Below are 12490 nucleotides of genomic sequence, written 5' to 3'. Positions count from 1 at the left end.
GATTTGAGTTCCCTTCCTTCAACTCAAAAATGGGTTTATTTGGGAATTGAAATTTCACTATCCTTGTCCTACAATCAATAGAGGCAAAGTAAGCATGCAACCAATCCATACCCGAAACCAATCCATACCCGATATAACATCAAAATCTAGCATATCAAGTTCTATCAAGTCAACTAATGTAACTCTATTCGGCAAGGAAATAGGAAAACCTTTTTAAACTCCATTAACACTATTAGAAATTTGATCTAGTGCAACAATTCAGTTACCGTGGCAATAGGCTGTTAAACCGTTGCATTACATCTAACACCACGGTTTAGGGAACCACTACAACAAATCGCGTAGCAATAGGTCTATTGCAACGACTAAGTCCGACGGTCCAATCAACCGTAGCAATATCAACCCCTATTCCGTCGGTTTTCTCTTTAACTATTTGCTGATGGTCAATAATCTATTGGGATGGTGTTTAACTGTCGCAATAAATGGTTATGCAACAATTATTTCATGCTATGGCTACAACTTTCTCACCATTTTAGTCAATTGCCATGATTTTAATATTATAATGCCACAGTTCTAAACTACTATGACTATTACTCTATGGGCTATTGCTACGGTTATTATATGATAATGCAACTATTCTTTCCCTATTGCCACAATTACTTTTATGCTATTGCTACATTTATCATTAGGCTTTTGCTACAGATATTATTGATCTACTGCCACTTATTTTATAAAAAACTATTACAATAATAAAATAGAACATAAAATACATAATTTAATTATGAAACTACTCATTACCAAGATTTCAATAAGAGATCAAAGTGGTTAGTAATATTAATAATAACAAAATATACAAATATTTTTTCAATGTTCAAAAAGGATGAAACACACCACAATTTTCAATATTCATCAAAATCAAAATATTTGTAGAACATAGATGATTAAAGTTAATTAACATCAATCCAGTTAACTCCTAAGTCAAGTCTTCAGTACTGCTTTCATCTCCTTCAATTTTATCACCTACAACAAAGCACAAAGAAGTTTAGCAATGCTTACATTTAGTTATGATAGTGGAAGATGTGAAAGTTAATAGTTATGCATTCACAATGGTTGTTCCTTCGCAGATTGTCATATGAACAGTCAACTTGTAAATGAATTTAACTATTTCTTAAAGGAAATCACATGCTAAATAGGTACTATAAGGTGCAACACATACAATAGATAACTACAAGAAGACATTCTACCATCATCGTAGAGCACTTCTACGTGAATAAATAGTAACATCGAATAAGTTATTCATTGAATCACTAATGTCATGAAGTACTTATTAACTCGAAAGAGTCAATATATAGGGATGTCAAACGTAAGATCAACACCAGAAATATAAAAAAAAATTTGACCATTACACTCAAGTTATTATTGCGTGGATCTCAACTTTCTTCCGTCAAGTTTCACAAAAATCAATTCATAAAATTAGTTAATTATTTCCCTATAAGTAGCAATAAACTTCACACCATTTTGTGATAACTTGACATTGCAAAACTTAAAGAAAAAGTTGTAATGAACTATGAGACAAAGAAGAAGAAGAAAAAGAAGAAGTTAAAAATGAAAATTAGTGAATCTAACCTTAAAAAGCCGTTTGTGAGGAAGTACTAATTTCTCTTGGAGGACGAACACATAATGTAGCTAGTATGTTCTGATCAATTAATCCTGCATTTTGAAGTTGTGCAATTACATTTGTGATAGCTTCTTGTCGCATAGTTTTCTTTTGTTCCTCCATCTCTTTCTCCGTTTTTTGCCTTCTGTCATGCATTTGTTGCACTACATCATCTGTGGCCTTTAAAAAATTGTCAGGTTTTCCAGGTTTTCTTTTCAATGCATTCTTTGAAACCCCCACTCCATACAGTATTAGACGTCCCTGATGTTCATGACCCATAACGGCTGAAAATGCATCAACAAACTGATCATTTGTGTCCATTTGTGTTTCAATCGCTTCCATTTCAGCCTAACAGAGCATATCCAACAACTACCTTCGTAATTATAATTTAGAACACATAATATATCTCAATAAATACTCTTAAATAGAAAACATTCATACAATTTTACTAGTTGTGTTTTCATTCGAGGTCTTGTACAAATGCCCGGTTTTTTTGTTCTTGTGACCACGAAGATCTCTTTAGCTGATACAGTATCCTTTTCTTTTTCCTAGTCACAAAAATATAATTAAATACCAAAACTTGCTTAAACAATAGTTAAATAATAAATATTAAATAGGAGAACGCACTAATTTGTTACGGACTAAAGCAAAACTCTTTTTACCAGCGGTGTGTGGGTTCATCAGCTTTTTTCGATTCTTAGTATTTGTTTCAGACATTTTCTGCAAAACTAAAAATAAATGAATAATGTAAATTGATAACTTATGGTGCTACCAAATATTCTAGACAAGATAAATGCTCCTTATTTTCTAACTAATACTAAAAGGTAAAATTTGAATGTTATACTAGTGTTCAGACTCTAACTAAAAGTCTGCACGAATGCATTTCTGATAATCCTCCATTCAAGTTGTTTTTTTGTAGAATATATCTTATTGGAGGACTCAAAACTCAGTCTTAGTAATTTATAAGTAAAAGAAATTTACTTAGGTGATACAACTGCTTATTCTTCTCGACTTAACAGTGAGTTAGACATAATAATCCCACTCAATGAACATCAATGGAGGATACATACTGATCCATACAGATCATCTTTCTACTTATATTTGAATCGCATATGGCTTCAACAAAATAAAGAGAAAAATTAGGTTACTTTAGAGTTGCACACTCAAATATGAACTTGAAAAACTCAAAAGCTACAACAACACTATGACAGAAGAGAACAGATAAATAAAAAGTTTCCAGCTTCAGACTCAGAAATACATTTTAATTACCTTGAATTTCCAAGACTTCAATTATTTGAGGAGCTCACTAAACTGACATTCTGGAATATGACCGGGATTTTTTTTCGTTCGAACTTCATCACTGTCATACAGGTCATAATAATTGATCTTCAGATCACTTCTATGCCTTCTCCAAGCATCCAAATTGTTACCAAAGTACATTTTTTTTCGGAGCTTCAGAAATATTATATTTCTCCTACAATTTTATGTCATTCAATTAACCAACAGATACAAAACAACATATATTTAAATATAGAAAATTTCAGACCTTCTTTTAATCACATAAATCTTTTTTGGTGTCCATGTTCCTCCAATCAAACATATCAAATGGGCAAAGTGTTGCAGTTCTTGCCAATGTGCCTAGGAAGCTACTTAACTCTGTTAATAATTTATCAGTAGGACCAACAGGTTGATTTAACCAATTCAGTGTGATCAATTTGTGCTCATGTCGGTTATGTACATTATGCATTTGTGTTTTGCCTCTTGTGTTTTGAGTTGGAAGGCCTTCAACTTTAACAAAATACGAAAAATTAGAAATCATGGATGAATTCAATAAGTTTGCAAGATTATATGTTACTTTGTTCTTCAGATTGTTCATTTGTTGGAGGAATGATAAATTAATTTTCACTTGCTCTTCTAGGGGCTGTTCCTCTGGAGGTTTTTCCTCTAAAGATTGCCCAATTTCTTCAGATTGTTCACTTGCTTGAGATTATGGTGCTACGCCTGGATGTTGTTCTGCAATTAAGTTTAGAAGATGTCCTTTCCTCACTCTATAGCTTGAACGATTTCATTTGTTGTCAATAATCGTTGTTTTTTATTTGCCAAGAAAGATAATGATCCAGGTTTAGCGATGTTCTTTTTTGCTCTTTTGTTTCTTTTCGAAGGCTCTTGTTGACTCATGACTATTCAAATCTGAACAAATAATCACCAAGAACTTAAAAACACATTTTGTTATCAGTAGAACAATAAAAACAATAAAAGTGACGATAGCAAATGAGCATAAAGAAAGTTCAATAATACATAAATATTCTTTTTAGAAGTAAATCATGTGGATCTACTCCAAGTTTTTGAAAATTTATACTATCTAAATGGCTACGTGCGCACTAAACATAGGTTATCCCTCGTTTTGGTTTCAGTAGTCTTGCCATTTTAGCAGATGGTATTAATAGAAAAGTATAAAAATTAATTCTTAGACCTGATAAATTAGGAGTTAAAGTGATCAGTCTTGCAACATTAAACAAGAATGAGGCAGTAAATGGAGATTGAACATTATTTTTGAATAAGCATCCTAACTTAACTTTAAGGGTACTACATCCAATGCTTCTAATAGTGTCAGCAAGTAATGGACTAGTAGAAGAAGAAATGCTAGCCTTTATCTACATCAAATGCTACTTTGAAGTAAATCAAACATCTAGAACCTAGCACCAGTAAATGAGAAAGATTCTAGAATATGATATCAGATAGTTTCAACTAGATATAAAATGTCAATTTTAAGAGAAAAACCATCAGAAGCTAAACAAAGAAGGGTCTAGCGAATTCAAAACTTTAGAAATCTGTATATGCAATTTCCAAGGACTTTATATAAGGTATATGGCTGTCACAATATGGAATAAGAAATGAAATCAAACTAAAGTTACACAATTAATCATCTCGCATGTAAGAAGTGTAGGACTGACCGATTCGAGAGAAAATAATAACAAGATTCATAAACCATCAGATATCATAATTTGGTCAGCACAAACGACTGAACTCTAACCAAATACATACTAAACCAATCACTCGAAAATTCGATCAGAAGCAATGACACTTAAATAAATTACCTTAAGAAGAACCAACCCAGAATGCTTGTTGACAAAAAAAAATAACTCACCCTGCTGGAAACACATAGCGAGGCCAACAGATTTAATTGACAAGAGAATAAATTTTAAATTCTACTTATAATAAGCCCCAAACGTACATATGCAAAAGATATCAAACCAAGCGGATTTAGACAAAGTGCTGACACTATTCACAACAAACAAAGACACAGAAAACACCAGCCCATTTATATCTTAAAGGATTTTTATGCAGAAGCTAAAATCAAGAGTTCTCTAGGCTTAAAACAAGATCTGACTTTCACAAATGAGAAAAATGTACGGTATGAACTAAAAAACAAGGTTAACTTGGATATTAAAATAAAGGCCCAATTCGGAAACTAATTCAGAAAAATCAAAATATCCGGTCTTTTGAAATAGCAACTAGTCATAATGGATGTTTACATCCATTAACATACAAACCGTAACATTATAGAGAACAAGACCGATATCTGCAATAATCAAATAAGGAGTATATGATTCAAACCATAAACAAATTTAGACACATTAATTTAAGAAATACACTTAATATTGAAGGAAATTCAAACAGGAATAGAAATCACCCTAAGGAACAGAAATGAGAACTAGAAAATGCATCAACTAATATAGAAAGCAAACTAAATGATTAAGATTTTAACATACTTAGATTGAGTCACATAAATCGATGAATTAATAAATATTTCAGCTAAGGAACTAGAACATATAGAAGAATATTCAAAGTTTAAACTATAACCCCGAAAACTGGAAAAAAAATTCAAGGAAAAGGAATTATTTTCTTTGGTGCAGCGACACTGGGACGAGCACGAGCTAGCCACAAGCTTCCATGATCACGAGCTGATTTTGATGAGATTTGGAAGGCAAAAGAGTCTCCAATCCGAGAAAAAACTGAAAAATAACCTTGTTTCAGAGGATGAATCTTTATATTTTGGACGAGAAAAATCTATATTACTAGATTATACTAATAAAATCGAAACCAAGCTTCTTAATGAACTTTCGCAGAGAGTTCACGAAATATTCAACAAATCAGAAATACAAAATCAAAATAACAAGTAGATTACATCACTGACCTAAATTTGAACAAATAACATAAATTGCAAACAAACCCACTTGTTATTTTTACGACTATTGAGAAACCCTTCAATGGAGTTTCAGATTATACAAAATATTATATGCATAACAAATTAGAGACAATGAGACTTAGAAATAATGGAGTAGATTGAGGAAACTTAAAAATAGTATACCTTTATATGCAAAAAATTGCGGTCGAAGAAGATTACTGTAGGAGAATAAGACCAATGGAGATGAAGAAACATACTTGTGAAACAGAAGAAGAAGACTACCTCACTATGAAGAAGAAGAAGACCGGATCTTGTTGAAGAAATATACTGCGATTAATCGGAGCTCACGTTATTCTTTCCATTTTTCAGAAATCCTTTTGCAAGAAGAAGACAAAAGTTGTAACCCTAAACGAAATAAATGGCAATTTAGCTAAAGTCTAGCAGTGGAGGGAAATATATATTTTGGGAATAAAATCCGCGTATTAACTAAAATATTTTTTTTCACTAAAATAACTGTTACCACAGAGTCTTTTAGTGCGACGTTTGTAAAGTGTTTTGCCTTAGAAAATCTATACCAGCGGTTGTAAGAATGATGCCACGGTTATTTTTTTATTATTGTTCTATTTGATCCCTTGATATATTATGATAGTCATAACCGTTGCAATAGCTAAAATATATCAATGGTTGTACATGTGTTGCCAAAAATGCGTGGCAGTAGGTCAAATTTCTAGTATTTTAACCACCATAGAATCACCCACTCGGTATATACCAAAAAAAGGTTCATCTAATATGTCGGGTAGTATTTCAAATTTCATGGGTACAAGAGCGGTAACAAATGACAATGTATCTCCCAGATCCAATAAAGCATATACATTTAAGGAAAATAATTTTAACATACCGGTGACCATGTCCGGTGAGCTCTCTGATCACTTAGGGATTGGAGAGCATAAAAGCGATTCTTCTTAGGAGCATCCAAATTTGGGGCACTTGCTTGAGCTTGAGAACTTTCCCTTCCTTGAGTCTTCATCATAGGGCCATCTCTCTTCATGTGACCACTCTTACCACAACCATAGAAATTACCCGTGCCAACTAGGCACTTACCATCATGCTTCCTACCACATTTTGAACAAAGAGGCTTCTCAACATAAGAACCACCACCTTTCCCCTCTTGGGGATTGGGAGTATACACCTTACTCTTGTTGAACCTTGGAGCATTAGGAGGTTCTTGGTTGGAAAACCACCTTTTGAATCGTGGTTTGTCTTGTACCTCAAACCTATTGTTAGAAGAATTCCTCTCTTCAATTCTCACCTTCTTCAAATCCCTACCAACTTGCTTAAGCTTTCACTCCTTAATTTGTTCAGCATGAACAATGAGACGAGAGATGTCATGTTAGGAATTAACATAGCTGACCTACATTCAGTAACCACAAGACCGGATATCCCATGAAAAATTTGTTCATCTTGGCCCTAGAATCTGCACCATAGTAGGAGCATGCTTTGATAGTTGAGTGAACTTGAGGCTATACTCCCTTACGCTCATAACCCCTTGACGAAGATTGATGAATTCTAGCATTTTCCTCTCCCTTAGTTCCAAGGGAAAAAACTTATCAATGAAAGCTGTTTTGAAAGCTCCCTAAGTAATCTGGACTTCTATAACCGGCATCTCATCCTTCTATTGCTCGTACCACACTTGAGACACATCTTTGAGTTGGTAGTAGGCTAGTTCCACCTTTTCTTGAGAAGAAACACCCATTGAAACAAGAACTTGGAACACTTCATCAATGAACTCTTGTGGGTCCTCATCAACCTTAATACCATAGAGAGTAGGGGGATTCATCCTTGTGAAATCCCTAATCCTTGAAGCGGTGATATTAGTATTGGGGTTCACTTGCACCGTTGTACCCCTAACAGCTAGAGTAGCCAACACTTGAGTCAAGCGATGAATGGACGACCTTATCTCAACATTAGACATAGCTCCTTCTTCAATAGGAACTTGAGGGTTTTGAGGAGCATGAAGGGGACCCGCTTCATTCAAATTCTCCTCTCCTACCCTTCGAGCATTGTTCCTCCTTGTAATCATTGCCTATAATCACAATAAAAAGATTAGAAGAAAAGGACTAGATAGAGTTAAGACTCTTCGGCAGGACTAAGGAATAACAGGAGAGTGAAACTTCCTAAGCATCACATAGTCTCTCATTAATAAGTGTGGCATTCTTCACAATTATGAAAAGACCCTACATAGATATGGTTTAGTGAGACATCAATCTTAAGGTTTACTTTAACCTAATGCCCTGATACCAAGTTTGTTACGACCTAAAGTACCCGTTGGCATAACTAGCATCGTCGTCCTCTGTGAGGACCAAGACAAGCCCTTAGCATACATCATAGCACATCATAGGTCAAAAATGCAGAAAAATTTAAAACATTACAGATGGAGTTTACATAGACTCTCACGTACAAAGTGTACATAGACTTCTCTTTTAGCATAACAAATCATATAGAAATCTAAAGTCTCATCTCACATATAAACCATCTACAAGAGTATGAATCACAATAGTTAAGGCAAATCCCTTAGTCCATTACAATATGCCATATAGGTTACAATGAAGTCTCCACATGAGAATGGAATAATTGTCTCAAAACATATGTAAAACTAATAAGACTTGATGAGTGGATATATCCTCGGAACTCATGAGGACTTACCAATTGACTTAGGAAATAGCCTAGTCTTCTTCTTCTTCAATAACCACAAATCTTCTCAATGGCCCAAACCTAAAAAGTTTGGGAAAAAGGGATAAAATATGGGTAAGTACAAACCACATATACTAAGTATGGCTCCTATGCACAAAAATCATCAACACATGAGAAAAGGACAATTTGGTCAAAATCATGTATTCATCAATTTAACTCAACATGCATATATAAGAAGCATAATAATTCAATTCAACATAATAGCAACCCAACATGTAGATCACCCAAGCAATACTTGTGCAATGCCAATAATAGAACCGCATAATCCTATCCAAGGCTAAGTATCACATTAAGCAACCCACTTCATACTTACAACATATTATCTTAAAGTCATCATAACATGATTAATGCATGAATACTACTCATGGCTTATCAACATAATCATAATGATAAAAGAACACTACTAGAACCATCCCTTTGGATCCCACATGTTCAAAGAGTGAGAGAAGTCCTATACCCTCCCTCATCCTATGTGGTATCCTTCAAGACAACCCTAATGAGAGTTCACATACTTAACTTGTTCATTTACTTTTACATTAGGGAAAGAGGTGCAATAACCGACATGAGACCATGTGAGCTACATGGAATCCGGTGTTCTACTACCACACCGAAAATAGAGGGTTAACACTTTCCTAAGGTGTAATTATTCGTACATAGCTATCTAGGTGGATCCACTAAGCTAGAGTCTTATGTGGGCACATAGTAAAGGGTAAAGGAGATTGTTTCTAGAAACCTTGTCTTACTAACGTGGAGGATTACATCTCATGAGACAATATAATTAGGGAATCCGGACTCACTAACTTGAGGAACCCATGTGGGAGGCCGGACCTACTAACTTGAGACCTCCATCTCATTTACATGCCCTTTTGGTGCTAAGCAATTATTCCCTTTAGTAATCATATTTCATCATCACACAAGTCAACATAGTCTCTTCTAGATCCCTATATAAACATCTTATCATATATAACTCATAGGTCATCACAGGTGAGAACATTTCTTTCAATTTAGACACCACTTCACAAGTGAGTAAACCTTTCACTTAGCACTTTATTGTAATCATAAGAACAACATTCAATCATACAATAATCATGTCATAACATGCATACTTAAACTCATGTATAATTCAATGTCTTAAGGATAGAGATGCGAAATAATTAGCATCAATATCACAACCACACATTAGACTTGTAAGCATCATTATCTGAGTAGCTCATAATTCGTAATTGAATCCAAGAAGAACCAATCAACATACCTCTTTGCCCTTCCAAGAACCTTCATACTTCCATTACAAAAATACATAACTAGTTACACAAGCAAGGTAAATTCAAGAAGTAATTACATAATTAACAACAATGTAGTCAATCTACATATTCATAATCTTCCCAATTCACCATATCAACTCAAGGTTTTATGAAATTGGGGAAAGGACATGGGTCTAGGGAATTGTAATAGGAAATCATCAATTAACCATCAATATATACTTAAAACACATTAATTCATCATAATTAACCACAACTGATTCATAATTTTGATTTTCAAAGAAGACCCATGTGTACAAGAAAACCTAGATTTTGGGGGATTTAGAAATCATCTTTTGGAGGGACCTCTTGGGGAAAACTATACCAAGAGTGAAAGAAATCATACCTTAAATATTATAAAGCCACGAAACTGGGTTGGAAATTTCAAAGCTTTATCTTCTTCTTGGAGCTCTAATGGTCTTCAATGGAGGTATGGACGAAGAGAGAGATGAGAGTGATTTTTGCTCTCAATTTTTGAAACATGTTTTGAGTGTTAAAATTGACCTAAAACTGAACCTAATATCTTATATAATCACCAATTAAATTACCTAAATAACCCCTCAGTTTAATGGATCATTTTGTGAAGTCAAATACTATAAATACGACTTTTACGAATCCGAGAAGTAGTTGTGCGTCGTAGGGTTAATTTCCCACGACTTATTTTTGAAATCTGAGTTGAGGAAGTAGACCTCATGTAGGCGAAGGTCAAATTTTTCCGTGATGGCTGCCCGTCGCGCAACAGCCACCACAATCCTGTTGCACGCAGGCTGGCAGCCTGCTCACCCATGTTTGGGTCCTCTCCAAGGACCCTTCCTGTGGTCCTTGGGGTGTCGTGACTGTACGGTTTGACCCTATATACTACATTCTACCTATGCAAAGTCTTTTTAAAAGTTTTTGACTTCATATGACCCTCTGAAACCTTCACCAAATATGGGGACGTCAACTAGTTAAATTTCGCTAGTCTCCGGACGTTAATGCTTTTCTTTAATGCTATGGATCCAATACTTCTCAAACAAGTTATATACACTATTTTAGGTCTAATATCATCATTATACAACATATGGGTCTCTAGTATAGGTCATTGAATTTCCGTGGTGTGTCAATACATTCCCCCTTAGGAACATTCGTCCCCGAATGACACTTTAGACCCTTATAAGAGGAAGAGACTCAAGACTAGCAGCCCAACCAATAGCAATATAATAGAATGAGTCACAACTCACTGGAGGAATTATTCACTTCTTTCAACATATAATCATAGCAATAACATGTAGGAACTTAATATACAACATACTATAACACAAACTCAACTTTTCATATTTTATAAGGAGGAACTACCTTCTCCATTTTAATATAAGTTCAATATGAAAATCAAAGTTGTCATTCTTATTTTTATCAAAACAAAAAAAATTATTCTCAAAACAAATTCCATGAGTACTTATAGAACACCATACACATCAAGTGAAATCCAGCCATAAGAAACACATTTCATGGAAAGAAAAGAACTCAACTTAAGCATGAATTTCTACTATAACATGCACATATTTAGAAAAACATGATAAGTTCAACTTTATTCATAATAGTAATATAAGAAATTCCTAAGCTCGATCTTGGCTAGGAGTAAGGGAAAAAAAGATGAGGATAGTGGGACTTCATGTCAGCCTCGGCCTCTCATGTTGCTCCCTCAACAAGGTGGTTCCTTCATACAACTTTTACGGAGACAACCTCTTTATTCCTCAATTTCTTAACTTGGCGATCCAAGATGTCAACCGAGACCTCTTCATAAGAACGGTCCTCTTTCACCCCTAAAACTTCTAGAGGAAGAATGGAAACCAGATCACCTATACACTTCTTAAGAATAGAAACATAGAACACCGGATGAATCATGACCACCTCATTTGACAACTTCAACTCATAGGCAACACTCTTGACTCGCTTCAAAATTTTATATGGGCCCACATAACGAGGACTGAGTTTCCCCTTCTTTCCAAACCTTATCACCCCTTTCATGGGTGCAATTTTCAAATAGACCCAAATCCTACTTCGAATTCAAGGTCCCTCTTTCTATTATCGGCATAAGATTTTTGACGACTTTGAGCCATTTTTAGCCTATCTCTTATAAACTGAATATTCTTGAGGGCTTCATAAATCGAATCAGTACCAAGTAGAGCAAACTCACCTACCTCATACAACCAAACCGGGGATCTATATCTTCTTCCACAAAGTGCCTCGAAGGGTGACATAGAGATAGTCGAATGGTAACAATTGTTGTAGGAGAACTCTATCAAGGGTAGGTGGTCATCCCAATTACCCTTGAAGTCGATGACACATTCCCTCAACATATATTTAAGAGTTTGAATAGTGCATTCCGCTTGACCATCTGTCTTGGGATGAAAAGCGGTACTAAGCTTCACCTTCATACCAATCCCACTTTGGAAAGCATTTCAAAAATGGGAGGTCAATTGAGTACCTCTATCCGAAATGATGGACAAAAGGGTATCCATGTGACTTCACTATATCTTTGATGTACAATTAGGCATAATCTTCCACTGAATATGTGACTTTGACGGGAAGGAAATGTGAGGACTTGGTTAGCCTATC

At 34.7% G+C, this 12490-nt stretch overlaps 1 protein-coding gene and 1 long non-coding RNA gene across 10 annotated transcripts; both read right to left on the bottom strand.

Moving 5' to 3' along the window:
* Positions 1 to 808: 808 nt before the first annotated feature.
* Positions 809 to 6307, bottom strand: LOC107029443. Of its 9 annotated transcripts, XR_003574560.1 has the most exons (8): positions 6126 to 6303; positions 4753 to 5670; positions 3201 to 3844; positions 2924 to 3128; positions 2282 to 2382; positions 2096 to 2202; positions 1624 to 2002; positions 879 to 1017 (listed from the first exon to the last, which is right to left on the bottom strand). It is a non-coding gene; the product is annotated as an uncharacterized LOC107029443 (long non-coding RNA). The 9 variants fall into 9 exon arrangements; XR_003574564.1 differs by having other exon boundaries at positions 809 to 1017; positions 1624 to 2023; positions 3201 to 5670; positions 6126 to 6307; XR_003574566.1 differs by having other exon boundaries at positions 809 to 1017; positions 1624 to 1938; positions 3201 to 5670; positions 6126 to 6307.
* Positions 6308 to 6732: 425 nt separating this feature from the next.
* LOC107030124 lies at positions 6733 to 7815 on the bottom strand. The gene is made up of 2 exons (XM_015231517.1): positions 7529 to 7815; positions 6733 to 7165 (listed from the first exon to the last, which is right to left on the bottom strand). The coding sequence occupies exons 1-2, from the start codon at positions 7813 to 7815 to the stop codon at positions 6733 to 6735; spliced, it is 720 nt and encodes a 239-aa protein (XP_015087003.1).
* Between the last annotated feature and the right edge of the window lie 4675 nt (positions 7816 to 12490).

The sequence above is a fragment of the Solanum pennellii genome, chromosome 9 (assembly GCF_001406875.1).
Source record: "Solanum pennellii chromosome 9, SPENNV200".
Classification (NCBI taxonomy): domain Eukaryota; kingdom Viridiplantae; phylum Streptophyta; class Magnoliopsida; order Solanales; family Solanaceae; genus Solanum; species Solanum pennellii.
The sequence above is the reverse complement of the archived record's forward strand: the minus strand, read 5'-3'. Positions and strand labels throughout refer to the sequence as shown.

Bases quoted from the DNA above. Each gene is read 5' to 3' on its own strand.
- LOC107030124 (XM_015231517.1), bottom strand. From the start codon at position 7,815: ATGTCTAATGTTGAGATAAGGTCGTCCATTCATCGCTTGACTCAAGTG. The intron at 7,166-7,528 runs GTACGAGCAATA...GCAAGTTGGTAG, and splicing joins AAAGATGTGTCTCAAGTGTG to GGATTTGAAGAAGGTGAGAA.